The sequence below is a fragment of the Phascolarctos cinereus genome, unplaced genomic scaffold (genome assembly GCF_003287225.1).
Source record: "Phascolarctos cinereus isolate Bilbo 61053 unplaced genomic scaffold, phaCin_HiC Scaffold_4;HRSCAF=312, whole genome shotgun sequence".
Classification (NCBI taxonomy): Eukaryota; Metazoa; Chordata; class Mammalia; order Diprotodontia; family Phascolarctidae; genus Phascolarctos; species Phascolarctos cinereus.
In genome coordinates, this window is record NW_027555847.1 from 170,309,810 (window position 1) to 170,329,319 (window position 19,510).

The 19,510-nt window shown below is 43.3% G+C and overlaps 1 protein-coding gene and 1 pseudogene across 1 annotated transcript in view; one reads left to right on the forward strand and one right to left on the reverse strand.

Annotated features, from left to right (window-relative positions):
• Nucleotides 1-19,510, reverse strand: part of LOC110198340 (uncharacterized) — a 174,901-nt gene that overhangs the window by 76,829 nt on the left and 78,562 nt on the right. The window contains 6 exon segments of the mRNA XM_078151725.1: nucleotides 1,140-1,217; nucleotides 3,312-4,445; nucleotides 7,993-8,157; nucleotides 15,111-15,432; nucleotides 15,714-15,951; nucleotides 19,253-19,446. Of these exon segments, the coding sequence (XP_078007851.1) occupies nucleotides 1,140-1,217; nucleotides 3,312-4,445; nucleotides 7,993-8,157; nucleotides 15,111-15,432; nucleotides 15,714-15,951; nucleotides 19,253-19,446 (2,131 nt within the window).
• Nucleotides 1,131-1,301, forward strand: LOC110198342 (small ribosomal subunit protein uS14 pseudogene; annotated as a pseudogene).

Sequence of the window (19,510 nt, forward strand, 5' to 3'; positions counted from 1 at the left end):
AAAATGGAAGGATTAACATGCTGGCTAACAGAGTTGAGATACAGAAACATCTCAACAGATTAGAAATTTAATTTGAATCTAAAAAAAGATTAATTTTAACAAGGAGAAATATAAATAAAATTATTCACATAAGGTTTTTTTTTAAATCAACTATGTGAGTATAGGGTAGAGGAGGAGGGATAGCTGGGTAAAATTTCCTGGTTTAAAAAAAAAAATCTTGGGTTTTAGTGGACTTCAACCTCATAGAGGTTGACAACATGCCATAGTAGCCACAAGAACAAAGACAAATCTACAGAGAGGGGAAAGTGTTCAAAATGAGGAAGATAAGAGTACGTGCCCTAGTCATCTCACATTTGGAGGGTTCATTACAATTCTGGGTGTCTTATTTTAGGAAATAACAGCGACGCTTTAACATGCTAGTGAATCCAGAAGATGGTGAGAAGGCAGGAGGCCAGTTGAAGAAAATGTGGATGTTTAACCTAGAAAGAAGACTTAGGTAAGATATGCTAGCTTCCTACATGTGGACGAGACTGGGCCTGTCCTGCTTGGCCTCTGAAGCAGATTCCGGAGCAACGGGTGGAAGTCAAGAGAGGGAAGATTTATGCCTGGTACAAGGAAAAGCCTCCCAGCAAAAAGAGATACACGTTAATAGAATGGGATGCCTTGGTGAGGTAATGAGTCCTTGCCTCTCACTTGAGGTTTTCTAAAGGCCAGATAACCATTTGTAGAGAAGATTCTCAGAGAGATATATAACCTCAGCAGGTACTCCCAATTCTAAAAAATACTTTTGCCTTTGGGTACAAATATACTCTCAGAGTTTTTTGGTTTTGTTTTTAGTCTTATTTTTAGATCACGGAGAGAGGGAAAAGCGATCACCCAAGTGATAAAAAGTTTCAGGAGTTAGGTCATATGAACAACTGTAATAGATTGGGGGATGACTGAATAAATTATGCTATATGGAATATTATTGTGCCATAAAAAATGACGAAAGGGATGAATTCAGAGAAACTTTGGAAGAATTGCATGAACTGATAAAGAGTGAAATGTGCAGAACGAGGAGAACAATTTTTATAACAACATTGTAAAGACAAACAAATTTGCTTTTGTCTCGCATCTTTGCTAGTGGTGCCATGGGTCACCAGCAGCTCTACAGGAGCCACCCTCGAAAATTCGGCCAGGGGTCTCGGTCGGGCCGCATCTGTTCGAACCAGCATGGCCTGATCCACAAGTACGGCCTGAACACGTGCCTCCAGTGCTTCTGGCAGTATGTGAAGGACATCGGCTTCATCAAGCTGGACTAAGTTATGTTTATGAATCTCGCTTCAGTTATTATACTAACCATCAGTGACTATCATTTTACTGGACCCTGGACAACCTAAAGATGGATCGTGTTGTACATGCTATGCCAATTTGCATATATAATTTAAAAAGGTCATCCTCAGATATTAAAAAAAAAAAGACAAATGAATTTGAAACACCTAAAAACTGATCAATGCAATGACCAGTCATGATTCCAGAAGACTAATGATAAGACATGCTGCCCCCCTCTAACAGAGATAATGGACTCAAGTCACAGAATGAGGCATACATTTTTGAACATGGCTAATATAGGAATTGGTTTTGATTGACTATGCCTTTTTCTTTTTCAACTGGGGGAGGTGGAATGAGAGAAAGTAAATGCCTGTTAATTGGAAAAACATAATTTAAAAAAGAAATAAAATTGATACTACTTAATGTAGAGAAGAGAAGGTTGGTCACAGGTTCAGAGAAGATAAGAAAGTAGAGGGAGATACTTTCAAATCCACGGACAATGTGCATGGCAAGTGTATTTAAGGCTCCTCCACAACTCAGATGCCCAGATCGGAAGGTAGAAGAATACTAAGGAGGGAAGAGAAGACGGCACAGCAAGGTATGCTGATTTCTTTAAAGCCTTCTGCCTGACTTCTGGTAGAGATAGAACCATTTTTTCTTCTCTGGTTTTGCTGCAAGCCTGCCTGAAGACTAGACTCATAAACTCACAATGTTAAGAGGTGTAAAGGAAATTGCAGTCATGACATATTTCTAGATCTAGAAGTGGAAGGGGCCCCTAATCCAAATCATTCATTTTACAGATGAAGAAACTGAGCTCCAGAGAGGTGAAGTGACTTGTCCAAGTACCTAACGGCACAACTGGGATTCAAATTCAGGTCTCTTGACACCCTATCCAGAGTTCTCTATCCTATATCTCTCTACTCTCTCAGACAGCTAAGGAGCATGGTGGCTACAGTGCTGGACTTGGCAACAGGAAATCTCACCTAGGACACTTTATCCCTGAATGATTCAGAGAAACTACTAATCTCTCTCAGCCTCAGTTTCTTCTTTTATTAAAATGATATAATAATAGAACCTACTTCCTATGGTTGTTGTAAGAATGAAAGGAGCTAGTATACATAAAGCACTTTACAAATCTTAAAGTACTATGTAAATGTTAGCAATTATTATTAATTATTATTACTATAAAACAGTATCTTCACTCAGTGGAAAGATCACTGATTTTAGAATCAGAGGAGCTCAGTTCCTCTGCCATTTAATACCTGTGTGGGCAAGACACTAACCCTTTCTTGGTTTCAGTGTCCTCAACTATAAAATTAATAGGTGACCTCAAAGGTCCCTTCTTTGCTTAATTCTATGATTCTAAGACCAAAGTCCATGGAGCTATATGGGGTTCCATCACTAAATTGCAGAATTAGAAATTACCCATACAGCTAAGAGAGGAAGAATTCTTCTCTTCCATCTCTGAGGAGAATGGAAATTTCTCCAAGGGGAGGGACTGTTCTAGGGGTTTCTCTCTCTCTCTCTCTCTCTCTCTCTCTCTCTCTCTCTCTCTCTCTCTCTCTCACACACACACACACACACACACACACACACACACGTGTACACACACACACACACACACACACACACACACACACACACACACACACACAACACACACACACACACACCCCTGGAAAGCTTCTGGATCATGGTAGGTATGTAATAAAGCCTTGTCAGACTAGAAGATGATAGAGGCAATTTTGACTCAAGGCCTATGTGGCTTAGCTCCCTTCAGAGTTTCCTTGCCTCAGAGTTTGTGTCCTGTCCTTCCCCAAACTGCTCCTTTGCTTAACTTCCAAAGGCACCGTATCTCTGCCTCCCACATCATTCTGGACGTGCCTGCCTGCTCTAAGGTTAGTGTGCCACAGGCATCACTGAGCCCATGGCCAGAGGCATGCAAGAGCCAAAGCAGCTTGAAACATGTCCTTCCCTGGGACGAACATGTTCCTTTCTACCTGGAAGTAGGGACAGTGACCACGGAGAGCCAGCTCCCACTGCCCGGGCTGCCTCCTCTCTCGTCGCCCCACGCCGGACACTCTGCAGACTCCACTCAGCAGTTCCAGGCTCAGGTCTGCCTGACCACCAAGCTGAGCTGCTCCATGGAGCCAATTTTTCTCAGGAATACCAGTCTGCAGCCAGCTCAGGATGGTGTGATGAAGCAGCATCTTCAGCTCTATCTTCTTCCCCCAGGTGGTCAGCAGTTCCACTCTCAATGACTGGCCTCCCACAGTGATTTGGGCCTTGCTAACTAGCAAGGTTGGACCATAGGTCATCCACCCCACCAGCTGGAGGCTTGAAGGCACCGAGAGGGTCCTCAGCTGTCTCCACTGGTGCTCCCAAGTCCAGTTCATCCTGGCCCCATGGTCCAGCAGCCAGATAAACCCACTTGTGTGGAAAGAATCTTGGTTTCTTTTAACTTCCAAGCTGCTCTTAATCTTTCTATTTTTTGCTTTCAAGTGTAATATCATTGACCACTTCCTGCCTAAGCTCTGTGGTTTCTTTTTCTGTGCTAGATCCTGGAGTACCTTGACCTTGGCAATGCCCCAGCCCTGCCAGTGAGTTCTTACTGTGAGTAGCACACCTCTCCTGTCAAGGGAGACATGAACATGCCCTTCAAAAGCATGGCCACGCAGCTTGGGGAACCTCCACGTCTCTGCCGTGTGGTTGGTGAATAGTATATCAGCCTCTCCCCTCACGGAGGAAGCCACTTTGCACTTGATGAACCCTGACATGTTTTGAACATCTAAGTGGATGTGGATTCCTTCTCCCTCTGCTGTCAGGTTTAGCCTGGCCTTCAGCCTACCAGGCTGACACCTGAGCAGGGCTCTGACCTTCACGTCTCTTGGGATGTGAAGGAAGTGGAGGTGGGAGAATGTGTGCACCAGCCCTCCTGTGACCTCATGGACATGTCCTCTCCTGTGACAGCCGCCTGCACTCAGACTATCCCGGCAGTAGGTGAACCTCACTGCACCACATCTACGGAACCCCACGGTTGAGAAGGAAGTCTGTACCTCAAACGGACGGAGGGAGACGTCGCCACTGCAGTGGCCGGAAAGCTGGCTGGAGGAGGCTTCGCCGCTGCAGCTGACCTGTAGGATCCAGGAGGTACAATGAAACATTGGATGGCTAGAGACATATCTGGGCAGGAGTAGAGAAGGGTTCTCTCCTTTTATTTGCCCCTCTTCTGTGACCAAAAAGACCCCACTTAAAAGTAATAGCAATTACCCATCCTGTTGTTCCCGACAAACGATCTACAAACACCAAGGAGAGATGATTAAGCAGGGGTTCCTAACCTGGAATTCATAGACCCCTTAGGGATCCATGGGTAGATTTCAGGGGATCTGTAAACTTGGACAGGAAAAAAATTATATTTTATTTCACTAACCTCCAACTGAAAATGAGTCTTTTCTTGCGTGCTTAGAAACATGACCCTGAGAAGGGGTCCCTGGGCTTCACCAGACACAAATTCAGGTGAAAGACTCCTGCTATAAAGAACAAGGCTGGGGTGGAGCCAAGATGGAGCGTGAAAGCAGTGACTTGCCTGAGCTCTCCCCCAAACCCCTCCAAATACCCATAAAAAATGGCTCTAAACAAATTCTGAAGCAGCAGAACCCACAAAAAGACAGAGTGAAACAAATTTCCAGCCCAAGACAACCTGGAAGGTTGATTGGCAAGGCATATCACGCCCGGCTGGGAGCACAGCGCAGTGTGGCACGGGTACACAGGCTGCAGAGAACCTGGAGCAGGCCTCAGAGGACTGAATCACGGGCAGCTGTGGCAGTTTCCAGACTCCTCAGTCCACTAACGCCAAAGACAACTTAGAAGGTAAGTGGGGAAAGACTGTTTTTGTGGTTAGAGAAGAGCTAAGTCAGAGCCACTTCCAGAGCGCAGAGTGTGGGTGCCTGGGCAGTGGCTCTGTCCTGAGCTTCCGGCCCACAGACTGAAGGGGAATCAAGTGGCTGATCAGAGAGGGACTGCAGGGATCCCTTTGCCAGTGCTGAGGCAGGAATCTCTTGCTTTGCCCGTGCGTGGATCTGGGTCACAGTTCTGGGTGGCGCTCCTGGGGTGAGGAGGAGCACTGGCACGGTGGAGGTGGAGAGGAAACCCTCCTCACAGTTCCAAGAGAGAAAAGACTGCTTGTGGCTGGTCACTCAAAGACCAGAGCTCAGGCCAGGAAAAGAGTAAACACCTCACCCCTTATCATACCACCTTGGAAGAACTGAAAATTTACACGTGCCTAGAAGTATCTCTGAAAACAGCTATACAAACCTCTGAAGCTTGGGACAGTATACTCTCCACTTTGGAAGCAGACTTTTACTTTAACAAAGAGTTTAAAACTCAGATAATTGGCCAGGATCATGAGCAAACCTCGCAAAGAGTCAGACTGTATTACCTTACTTTGGTGACAAAGAAGATCAAAACATATAACCAGAAAAAGACAACAAAGTCAAAGCTCCTACATCCAAAGCCTCCAAGAAAAATATGAATCAGTCCCAGGCCTTGGAAGAGCTCAAAAGGGATTTTGAGAAGCAAGTAAGAGAAGTAGAGGAAAAAATGGGAAGGGAAATGAGAGTGATGCAAGAAAATCATGAAAAACAAGTCAACAGCTTGCTAAAGGAGACCCAAAAAATACTGAAGAAAATAACACCTTAAAAAATAGCCTAGGGGCAGCTAGGTGGCGCAGTAGATAGAGCACCGGCCCTGAAGTCAGGTTGGACCTGAGTTCAAATCCGGCCTCAGACACATAACACTCACCAGCTGTGTGACTCTGGGCAAGTCACTTAACCCCAATTGCCTCACCAAAAAAAAAAAAATAGCCTAACCCAAATGGCAAAAGAGGTCCAAAAAGCCAATGAGGAGAATAATACCCTAAAAAGAAAAATTGGCCAAATGGAAAAGGAAGTCCAAAAGCTTACTGAAAAAAATACTTCCTTAAAAATTAAAATAGAGCAATTGGAAGATAGTGACTTTATGAGAAATCAAGACGCTATACAACAAATCCAAAAGAATGAAAAATTAGAAAACAATGTGAAATATCTCGTTGGAAAAACAACTGACCTGGAAAATAAATCCAGGAGAAAGAATTTAAAAATTATTAGACTATCTGAAAGCCATGATCAAAAAAAAGAGCCTAGACATCATCTTTCGAGAAATTATCAAGGAAAACTGCCCTGATATTTTAGAACCAGAGGGCAAAATAGAAATGGAAAGAATCCACAGATCTCCCCCTGAAAGAGATCCCCAAAGGAAAACTCCTAGGAATATTGTAGCTAAATTCCAGAGTTCCCAGGTCAAGGAGAAAATATTGCAAGCAGCCAGAAAGAAACAATTCAAGTATGGTGGAGACACAATCAGGATAACACAAGATTTAGCAGCTTCTACATTAAGGGACTGGAGGGCATGGAATATAATATTCCGGAGGGCAAAGAGATAGGATTACAACCAAGAATCACCAGCAAAACTGAGTTTAATCCTCCAGGGGGAAAAATAGTCATTCAGTGAAATAGAGGACTTTCAAGCATTCTTGATGAAAAGACCAGAGCTAAATAGAAAATTTGACTTTCAAATACAAGACTCAAGTGGAACATGAAGAGGTAAACAGGAAAGAGAAATCATAAGAGATTTATTAAGGCTGAACTGTTTACATTCCTGCATGGAAAGATGGTATTTATAACTCATGAGACCTTTGGCAGTATTAGGGTAGTGGGAGGGGAAAAATTATATGTATGGAGAGAGAGAGAGAGAGCGCACGTGCACAGGGTGAGTTGAAGATGAAGGGGTGATATCTGGAAAATAAAATTAAGGGGTGAGAGAGGATTATACTAGGAGAAGGAGAAAGGGAGAGGTAGAATGGGGTACATTATCTTGCACAAAACAGACAAGAAAAGGGTTCTTATAGTGGAGGGGAAATAGGGGAAGGTGAGAGGAAATGAGGGAATCTTATTGTCATAGGATTTGGCTTAAGGAGGGAATAACATACACACTCTATTGGGTATGGAAATCTGTCTTACCCTACAGGAAAACAGGGGAGGAAGGGAACAAGAGAACAGGGGGATGATAGAGAGAAGGGCATATTGGGAAAGGGGTAATCAGAAGGAAGTACTTCTGAAGAGGGACAGGGTCAAAAGAAAGAATAGAATAAATCGGGGGGCAGGATAGGATTAAGGGAAATAGAGTTAGTTTTTCACAACATGTCTACTATGGAAGTGTTTTGCATAACTGCACATGTATGGCTTGTATTGACTTGCTTGCCTTTTCAATGAGGGTGGGTGGGGTGGGAGGAAGGAAGAAAATTTGGAACCCAAAGTTTTAAAAACACATGTTTAAAAAAAAGTTTCCACATGCAACTGGGAAATAAGAAATACAGGAAATGAGGTACAGAAATCTATCCTGCCCTACAGGAAAATAGAAGGGGAAGGGGATAAGAGAAGGGCAGAGAGAGACAGAAGGGAGGGCAGACTAGGGGAAGAGGTATTCAGAATGCATGCCATCTTGGGGTGGGGGGAGGGGCAAGTTGGGGTGAAAATATGGAACTCAAAATCTTGTGGAAGTAAATGTTGAAAACTAAAAATAAATAAATTTATATATAAAAGAAAAAAAAAAGAACAAGGCTTTACCTGTCCTTGGCCTGCTTACCTGGAGTCGGGAGGGCACCACACCACTGAGTCCTGGCACACTGTGTTGCAGCCCCAGAACCACCTCCTCTGAACGGCCTCCATTCTTCTTCCTCTCCAGCGCCACGCGAAGGTGCTCGCCATCCAAGCCAGCCTTCATGCCAGCCACCAGCCTGGAGCCAGAGTTCTAGACAATGGGATTGGATGTCCCTGAGGCCTTGACCCTGGGCCACAGGGGAGCAGCGCGAAAGGTAAGAAGCTGGTGGTATAGAATAGAAAACACTGGACTTGGAGGCCAAAAGGCCTGAGTTCAAATCCTGCTTCACACATACTAGCTGAATGAGAAGAGTCACTTGTTTCTCCTCTATGTGCCTCAGTTTTCTTGTCTGTAAAATGAGGATAATAATAGCACCTTCCTCATAGGAGTGTTGTAAAGATCAAATGAGGTGATAAAAGTACTCTGCAAGCCTTAAAGTGTTATATAAATACTAGCTATTATGGCATCATATGTTTAGAGCTAGAAGGGGCCTTAGAGGTCATCAGGTTCAATCCCCTCATTTTACAAATTAGGAAACCAAGGCACAGATGAGTTAAATGACTCGCCCAGGGTCACATAGATAATAAGTTTCTAAGGCAGGATTTTAAGGGAGGTTCTCCTAAAGTCAAGTCCAGCACTAACTATATCCACTAGACTACCCAGCAGCCAAAGTAAGGAGAGAGATGGATCAAATATTGCCTAGTATAGAAAAAGCACAGACCAATTCTTGGCTGTACCATGAGCTCATTGGGTTACTTTGACCAAGCCATTTGATTTCCCGGTTTTCTGGTTTAACTGCATCCATAAAATGAGAATGGACATGCCTGCTCTGCCTACTTTATAGGATTGTAAGGAAAAAATGGGATATTTGTGAAATACTTAGCATAGTGCCTAACACATAGTAGGTACTATATAAACACTAATGCCTAGCACACAGTAGGTACTGTATAAATGTCTGTTCTCCTCCTCTTCCTCTTCATTATTATTATTAGTGATATAAACAGGTTTTGAAAAGCATAAAACACTGCCCAAAATGTAAGGGGTTATCCAACTAGAGCTAGAAAGCCACGTAGTCCAGCTCTCCATTTTACAGTTGAAGATAATGAAGTCTAGGGAAGTTCGGGGACTCGCCTGAGGTTACATAGGTTGTAAGCAACAGAGGCAGGATTTGAACTCAGGACCACTTTCTCTAGATCAGGTGATCTTTCCATTTTACCACACTGCCTCAATTCAATTAAGTAAACATTTATTAAGCACCTAGCACCTGCCAGGTACCGTGCAAAGTGCTAGCGATAGAAAACGAGGCAAGAGACAGTTCCTGGCTTCAAGGAGCTTACAATCTAATGGGGCCTCCTCAATCTGATGATATCTTCCCCGTCCTCCTCTTTTTCATCTTTATCATCACCAGTAATTCTGACCTCAGGCTTCATGAGGAGTAACATTTGCCTATAAGCTGCCATTTTTGTTGTTATGGTTGTGGTCGTTCGTCCTTTGTTTCCGAAGGGGACCAGTGACATCACAGGGTGGTCTTGACTTGTGCGTGAATTAGATTTAAGTGAGGCAGAGTTGCCCAAAGTCGTCAGCCTCACTCATTCTTCTGAGTCACGGAAGTCTAGTGGCAAGACAATGACTGGTGATGGCCTAGAATGCAGTGGATGACCTCGGCATCTTCTATGCCTGACCAAGCTCCACTGTGCCTGCTTCTGCCACCTTCATGGCCATCCATCCACTCCACCAGGGGAAGTCTTCACACGCTTGGGGTAGACATTCCCCTAACTCACTGATGGGTTTAAGTCCCATCAGTTACCCCCAGAATGTCATTGTTAGGGGTAGAGGGAAGGTCCCCAAAATATCTTGCCCACCTGAATAAAATTTCTTCAAAGATATCTTTGATCTAAATCAAGAAATCATGTTTAAAATTCAAATACTCCTATGAGAGGGGCCCAGGTGACTTACATTCATACTGAGTCGGCAATAACATGTACCAGAGCCTTTGTTGACAGGATGTTTCAACAGGGTTGGGATCAAGGGATACTGGGTATTTGAAAGGATCAGAAGAAGGACATCGCAGAGACAGGAGAGGACACAGAAAGTGAAGGCGGACTGAAGGAACAGGAGACATTCAAGCGTCAGGCCAACCTTGGACTGGTGAATACGGTGAGAGGACCTCATTGTACTGGGGAGAAGAGGGAGAGGCTCCAGAAGCCCAAGTGATTGGAGAGGCATCGAGGCATAGTAGATAAGAGAGCTGAACTAGTAGCCAGGAAGACCTGAGCTTTTATTTTATTTGTTTGTTTTTTAAACTAATTTATTTTGATTTATCAAAAATCACTTCCATAAGCTTTTGAGTTTTAAATTTTTCTCTCCTTCCCTCCCCCAAGACAGCACACAATCTGATAAAGCCTATATATATACATTCCTACTAAACATATTTTCACATTAGTGATGTTGTAAGTAAGAATTAGAATCAATAAGAGGAAGGGACCTAGGCCTTTAGTATCCTGCCTCAGACATTTGGTTGTATATCCTCGGACAAGTCACTTAAACTTTCTGTGCCTCAGTTACCCCATCTGTAAAATGAGGAAGGTAGACTGTGGTAAGACCAGGATCTCTAAGGTCTCTTCCAGCTGTAAATCTGTGAGATTGATTTTCTCAACGAGAATGGATTCTGCCTACAAACCAATAAGTCATCTCCTCCTGGGGGAGGAGTCAGCCCTTTTCTACCCCTTTCCCCCCAGATTGCTGGCTGCCTCTTTAACCAAGTGTTAGATGTAGCATACACAGTAGCCACACTCTGCAGATTATTTAAACCAGGTTGCGGGTAGGTGGTTTAGGGGGATGTCTATCCCAAGCATGTGAAGACTTCCCCAGTGGAACGGGCAGACAAGAACAGTTTGTTCCAATAGCCATGAAGATGGCTGAAGCGGGTACTATGGAGCACTGAGAACTTGGTCAATGTCTAAGATGGGCCATAGCCAACTGTCTTGACTTCTATCATGCCCCTGGACTTCAATGACTCAGGGAGAGAGAGTGAGGCCAACAACTTTGCACAACTCTTGTCTCACTTAAATTCAATACATGCCCAAATCAAAGACATCACCCGCATCTTCAAAAATGAAGGGTTAGCAAGAGCCAATCGTACTTTTTCTTAGTAGAGATGCCCTGTCTCACCCTCTATACACACATACACTCTCTAGCCCCGTGTTTCCTTCACTTTGCCTGCTGCCTTCATTCCGGGAGCTGGAAGAGAAGCCTGAGAGAGAGAAATAGTCTTACTCCCCAGGGGCTCATCCCCTCCCCATTTCCTGCCACCAGCAGGGCCAGAGACAGGTTGACAGGTAGTAACAGAGACAGTCCCTTACTCACACACAGCTGACAACCTTCTGTTTCCTTTGGTGCTGTCTCACCCTGATGGGAGAGGAAGAAGGTCTGCCCCTCCAGCTCTCAATTCAGGATTTAAAAACTAAGTGACAAGGATCCAGCCCAGGCCTTTGCCCAGCCTGTCATTAAGCTTTGAAGGATGAAGGAAAGGGCCTCAGAGTCCAGTGCACCTCTCCCACCATCCTACTGCTGGGCTTAAAATTCCACCCCCAGGAATATATATGTGTGTGTGCATGTGTGTGTGTATTTATGTATATGTATACACATACATACATACATACATATAGTATGTGTGTGTATATACACACACACACACACACACACACACACACACACACACACACACACACAGATACACATATATATTTCCTCCTCAAAATACAAACACTTCTGGGAAGGAAATACAATACCTCATATCTATAGATATTACATAGAAAGAGTTTTGCAAACCTTAAAGCACTATATAAATGCCAGGTTTTGTTATTGTTTTGCAAAGCTCTTTGCATATATTTGATCCTCACAACATCCCTCAGAGTAGGGAGTAACTGCATTTTTATTATCCCCATTTTACAGATGAGCAAACTGATACTGGGAGAGGTAGCTAACATTTCTCTTTTTTTTTTCTCCTCACAACACAATAGTCTTTGCCAGAGGAATCCCGGCATGCTGAATGTTTAAACTGGCAACACCAAAGGGAGGAGAGAGGGGACGTCAGCGTTCTTGGTTTTCTTTTTCTAAGGGAAGCTGGTTTTTACTGAATTTTAAGTTCAAAATCTGACAGAGCTCTGAGGTTTAGTGCATGTGGACAACAGGCAAGTTTTGTTTATTTTTCAAATACCATTCTCACCACAGTATGTGCACAGGGTCAGTAAAATTTATGTTAGAATTACTTATGTTTTCTTTTATCTGCAATAATACAACCTCCAAAATTCCATAGCAATGTGTATTGGTGAGCGGCAGTGTTGAAACACAAGCTCAGATGTGAGTTCAAGTCCAATTTTTTTTGTTTGTTTTTTGTTTTTGTTTTTTTGGTAGGCAATGGGGGTTAAATGACTTGTCCAGGGTCACACAGCTAGTAAATGTCAAGTGTCTGAAACCGGATTTGAACTCAGGTCCTCCCGACTCCAGCGCCAGTGCTCTATCCACTGCGCCACCTAGCTGCCCTATGATGTGTTTTCGATATCATTTTGGAATTATAGATTTAGAGATGGAAGGGGCTTGGAGGTTATTCAGTCTGCCTCCTCCCTCCCTCCTTCCTATCTTTCTTTTTATCCCAAATGAGGAAATGGAGGCCCAGAGAAGTCATGGGATCATAGAGGTAGAATGGTCCTTAGAGGCCTTTTAATCCAACCCCCTTCCTCTTATTTTATAAGTGACAGAACAGAGGCCCAGAGAGATCAGACAGGTTGACAGGTAGTAACAGAGACAGGATTTGAGCATACATCCTCTAACTCCAAAGCCTAATCTCTACCACACAACGACAACAGCCACGCAACCATTGTTTATTAATATAGCACTTTACATATTTCATCTCTGCTGATGCTCACTATGTGAGTGGTGGTATTATTATTCCCATTCTATAGATAATAATAAACAAACATTTATAGAGAGCTTACTGTGTGTCAGGCACTGATGCTACTAAGCACTTTACAATTTTTATCTCATTTTATCCTTAAAACAATCCTGGAAGGTAGGTGCTATTATTATCCCCATTTTACAGATGAAGAAACTGAGGCAAACAGGGGTTAAGTGACTCACCCAGGATCACAAGCTAGTAAGTGTCTGAGGCAGAATTTGAACTCCAATCTTTCTTGCTCCAAATCCAATACTATTCTCTGTGACACCTCACCGCCATGTTGCCTCACTCATAAATAGCGAGTTATCTTAGAATCATGCCCAGAATGCGAAAGGGTTATTGGACAAGCTACCACAATCTGGTGGAAATATCTCTTAGGAATATCTAGGCCACCTCTGACAAGTAATACCGTTACTAGATTTATATCCCAAAGAGATAGAAAACAAAAAGGAAAAAGGCCTATGTGTACAAGAATAGTTAGAGCAGCTTTTTAGTGGTGTCAAAGAACTGGGAATTGAAGGGATGGCCATCAATTGAGGAATGGCTGAACATGTTGTCGTATATGATTGTGATGCAATACTACTGTGCTATAAGAAATGACAAGCATGATGCTCTCTGAAAAACCGGAAAGACTTACATGAACTGATGCAAAGTGAAATGAGCAGAACCAGGAGAACGCTGTACACAGTAACAACAACTTTGTACGATGATCAGTTGTGAATGACTTAGCTATTCCCAACAACACAATAAGCCAAGACAATTCCAAAGGTCTCATGATGAAAAATGCTATCCACTTCCAGAAAAAGGAACTGATGAAGTCTGAATGTAGACTGAAGCATACTATATTTCACTAATTTTTTTTCATGGGTTTTTTTTTTGGTCTGTTTCATCTTTCACAAGCTGATTAATATGGAAATATGTTTTGTGTGATCACACATTTATAACCTATATCAAATTGCTTACCATCTTAGGGAAGGAGGAGATGAGGAAGTGAGGGAGAAAATTTGGAACTCAAAATTTTTTATAAATGAATGTTAAAAATAGTCTTGACATGTAATTGGGAAAAAATAAAATGCCATATTTTTTTTAAAAAGTGACTCACCCTGAGGCATAATTTGAACTCAGATCTTCCTTCCTCCACATCCAACACTTTACTGTCTATGACACCTCAATACCATGGTGCCTCACTCATAGTCAATGACAGTTATCTTAGAAATATGCCCAGAAAGCAAAAAGAGTAATCGAACAAGCTACCACAATTTGGTGGAACTATCTCTTAAGAACATCCAGGCCACAGGTGAGTGGCATTTTAGGACTGAGAGGGATTTTAGTCCAATTCCCTAATTTCATAGATGAGCAAACTAACAGAGAAAATGACTTATCTAAGGTCATTCAGGTAGTAAGTAGCAGAACTCCTGGAGGTAACCAGATCAAGTATGTTTTATATCATAACTTAAACCCCTCTAATCTAATGCTCTACTTAACTTGTCAAATAACTCTTAAATGATCTTGCCACATAAATCTCCTATGGTAATTATTCTTTGAACTATACCTATGATTTTATTGGCAGAGGGAACTTCCAACAAGGAAACTCCATCTACCAAGACAGATTGGTAACTGTTGTGCAGTGGAGGTGTTTGGGGCACAAACAGATTCAGTGACTTACCCAAGGTCACAAAGCCAGTATGTTTCAGATGCAGGACTGGAATCCAGGTCTCCCTAATGCCAAGGTTGGTTCTGTATCCACTATGGAACACTACCTCTCAAATCCCATGGGAAATTAACCAACTGGCCCTCTTGTTTGTTAGTGGGTACCCCAGTCTCCTGGGTGAACTGATAAAATCAAGTTTCTAAATCTACAAAGCCAAGGACCTGATCCTGGATCTATGGTTGTTTCCCTACTCAAAGGCTCACACCCCATGAGGACCAGCAGACCCCTTTTCTTTCCCACCCTCTCAATCGTAATAAGCAGGAAGGTCACTGAAAAACTCCGCAGTCTGGCCTGAGGGCTGCCCTATTGTAATTTACTATTAGGGATCTGAGATCAGCCAAGCATCTCACATCTGCCCTTGTCATTCCTCCTCATCTTCACCCACTCTCAAACGTACCTTTGTCAAATAAGACCCTGCATTAAGTAATTACTCACTTGGTAATAACAGTCTCCTTCGACCAAATAGGGGATACCAAGCTGCCTGAAGTCCTCAACGTTGTGGCTCAGGTTTGCAGTGATCCGGGCCTCTGGGAATTCCCCAGAAGGAACTTCTACTCTGAAGGCAGCATCAATATGGCTTTCATTGCTCTGCAGCCCCAGGGTCAGCCTGTGGTTGGGAGCAAGGTAGGTATGGGAGAACAGAATCGCTCCATTGGTGGGCAGTCCTGGATGGGAAGAGACACAAATAGACATTTGAGACATGGAGGTGATGAGACCATTAGGAAAAACAGCCCAGTCCACTTCCTCAAGAGCCATGCTGGTGTTGAAAGGAGAGGAGATAAGGACTAATGTAAGGATTTTAGTCAATCTGTGGATTCCTGTTGCTGCTGTGTCTTCCATGACCTTGGATAGCAGAGAGTTGGTAGGATTTTCATGAAGCAAACAGGAGCTTGGGAGAGTGTAGCCACCCTTCTCCTCGACCCTAACCCCAATCCATCCCCAGTGCAGGGTCAGGGTTCTTTCTGCCTTCCTACCTGATTGTCTTAAAATGTTACTGTTGTGGGCCAGATTGGCAGAGAGCTGCCTCTGCCCTGGAGCTATGATGCAGGTTGTGCCCAGGACAAAGTGGTCTCATCGGCATGAAGGGTGGCATGGGCGTGGTAGCCATCAGGCTGGGTCTGCAGCTGTCCCCTCAGCTTAAGCTCCTCAGGGATGGCCTGACTGCCGTTCTGAATCATCACACAGGTCACGCTATGCACGCTGCTGTTCCCCAACATGTGTTTGTCCCTCAGACGGAACCCAAACATGGCATCATCAATGAGGATACTGAAGTTCCCTGTGGGAAACAGGAAGTGTGACTGCTCGATTCAACACAGAGGAGTAGGAGAAGAATACAATTTCCTATATCCCTTGCCATGCTCTCCAGAGAAGGAGCTCCTTTTCTTATGGCCCCAAGATCCTAGGTCACAAGGAGGCGGCGAATTCTTTGCTCCTCACTGTCCCTTGGAGAGCACATCTTTTTGCCCATCACTTAGCCATTCACTTGCTTTGAGGCCCTTTTCATCTCTCTAGATCACCTAATTCAGATCCCAGCCTCCAGGTCACTCTCCTTCCTTTCTCAATGATTTCAGCTCTTAGATGACCATCTTCCAATCTACCCCAGCCCTCATACTTGGGGTCTTTGATGTACAAATTGCTGTCCCCTCGAAAACAACACACACACATTCACACACCACAAAGCAACTGCTTTAGCTCCCATCACCTGTATCTTCACTCCATCTTCATGCCATACTCACGTACTATCACATCTTATATTTCATTATCGCTGATAACTGTGTTACCTCTATCATCCTGAACTCTGAAATTCCCCTCTCTGTTTGTTACCTTCCCTTTATTTCTCACTTAAAACTATTTTTCATGACCCTCAGGTCCTCCTCTTTTCCTGTTCTCTTCATCCTCCAAACCTGCTCTCTCTTCACTTTCCTTTCTTCATAATCTTGACCCTATGGTTAGAACTGGAACTGGAACAACTTGAGCTTTATCTGAGGGCACCAAAATGGAAAGAATAAAAAAAAGTTTCAATAATGATTTTAAAAGATTGTGTGATTTTAAAATGGCCAAATATTACATTTTGAGAACCCTTGCAATTTGATAGCCCAGAAGCAACTTAACTTGACATCTAATTAGCAAGAGTAATCAGCTAAATTAGCTACTAGATGGCATATTTCCTCCCTCCAGAGCTAGTACCATAAGTTAGCTTCTTTCTGGTATGGACCAGTTCTGCTTGCATTTTAGACTTTGGGGACATCCTCCCTCCTAGGGCTTATGTTTCAGGGTCTCTCCCCACTGAAAGAACAGTGTCTTAGGGTATCTCCCCACAAGGATCTTGTATCCTGAGGTCTATCCTTCCACTCCACTGAATGTGACTTAATTATTTGTGTCATTTTTACTTATTTGTATCATGTAATCATGAATTACAAAGTTGGTATGAGCACCCACACGCACTATTCCCACTGGGCTTTCCAATTTCTAGTTACAGCTCTGCCCAAGGTTGACAAATTCAACCATCTGCCATTGTCTCTCCATGGATGCCTTGCTCCTTTGACATATTGTCATTCACCACTTGTCAAACCCCATCCCTGGCTTACTCTTGCTATCTACTTTCTCTCCTATGCTGTTGAGCACTGCTATAAATCACACAATTGAATTGGCAGTGTACATTATAAATTCATGTGACTTAATTTCAGCTGGGCCCTCACCAATGAATAGCAATCCTCTTATCTTTCTCTGAATGACCATCTATATTGCATTTCTTAAAACAGCTGTCCCAAATCTTCTCTCTCTCTTTGCCTCCCTATGACATCTTGTCTTCTCTTCCTCTCAGCAGAATGTCTTGACACCTATTTTACTAAAATTAAAATAAAAATCCCTGTACCATCTGTGCGGTGAGTTCTCTCTTCTCACCTACTTCCCATCTACTTCTTACCTACTACATACTTCTAAGCCACATTAGGTCACGTTTAGTTAATGTTCCTTCTCCTTTCCAAGGCCAACACCTCTATTTGTGCCTCTGATTTTATTTCCTCCCATCTTCCCTGGGAACTTGGCCTTTCCATCATTCTCTCCTTCTCTTCAGTTTCCCCCTATTTATCAGCTCCTTCCTCACTACCTACAAATATATCCAGGCCTGCTCCCACTTAAAAAAAACCCCAACATTTGAATTTGACTTATCTGCAACTCTTGACACCGATAAATATCTCTCCTCTTCCCAATACTTTGTCATTGGTTTCTCTGATTCTGCTCTCTTCTGGCTCTCTTCTCACCACTCCTTTTCAGTCTGCTTTGCTGAATCATCATCATCTATCCCCAGTCCCTAAATAGTTGTCCATCCCAATGCACTGTCTTAAGTCCTTTTCTCTTCTTTTTCTGACTTTTCTCTCTTGACCCTATCTTTTCTACCCAGATTACTCACAAAAAGTTATTTATCCAACCTTGTTCTCTCTATGGAACTCCAATACCATATTGCCAAATACCTGCTAACTATGTCCAACTGGATGTCCCATCAACACCTCAAATCTAACATGTCCAAAACAGAGCTCATGATCATTCCCCCTAAACTTACTCCTTCTCAAAATATCTCTACATCTATTAACCATATCACAAGCCTTCCAGTCACTCACATTCATATCCTCAACTTTTTACTCTTTTCATTCTTCCTCAACAACCTCCCCCACACTGCATGTGTGAAGTTATTGACCTCTCAGTATTCTAAGCAATTTTCCAACACTAAATGTTACAGAGAAGGTGCCAATATGCATTAGCAGAGGGAGCTCCAGGAGCTCCCTAAACCAATGAAATCACAAGTCCAGTCCCTATCTCTGAACATACATTTAGGTATCAAGGCTGGGCTAGTGCTACTGACTTCTCCCTCGTTCCCAGTTGTTGGCAGTGACTTTCCTCTATGCATGTCAGGAGATGGAGAGAAGTCTTTGGCTTCCTTCAAGTCCCAACTAAACCCCCCCCCCTTCTACAAGAAGCCTTTCCCAATGCCCTTTAATACCTCTGCTGATTATGTAAAACTTATTCCGTCTATATCCTGTTTGTACAAATCTGTTTGCATGTTACCTCCATCATTAGACTATGAGCTACTCAAGAGCAGGGACTGTTTTTTGCCTTTCTTTGTGTCTCCAGAACCTGACACATAGTATGCATTTAATACATGCTTGTCAATTGACTGACCTCACAATGGATTCTTCTGGTGCACCTGTCATGTAATATTGTGCGTTATGGTTAACTGTGTTTTTGCCTTATTTCCCTATTGGACATCTTCAAGTAGTGCCTGAAATGGCACAGATGTAGAACCAGGATTTCTGCTTTAAGCTGAAAGGCTCTGGGGGATTTGATACAGAGGAGATACTTAGAAAACAAAACTCTGAGACCCCAAAGGATGTTTGTTCATTTATGTGGTAGAAGTCAAACAGCCTTGAGGGTCTTTGTCTTTTGGAGTTTCAGCTGATGTTTTTTCACTAAGTGCCTCTCTCAAAGTCCCCCCAACCTGAAGATTGTCTCCTCCTTAAGTTTTCCACTTTAGAGCGATGTCTCAGATTCCCCCTCCCAGGCCGTGAAGGAAGACACACCCTCATTGCTGTAGTTCTTCCGTTTGAGAGATCCAGTGAGGTCAAGGAGCTTTGGGACAGCCCCCCAGCTGTCAATGTTATGCTGGACTCTGCCCTTTAGGGACAGGATGGGTCCCACCTTCTCTTCCTTGAGTCCTGTGAAAAACAGCTGGGCACTGTTCTGACTGATCATCATTTTAGTAAAGAACCAGAACCTAGGGGCAAAAAAGACAAATTGATGGGGTCAGAGTGACCACAGACAATCCCAAAGGTCTGAGA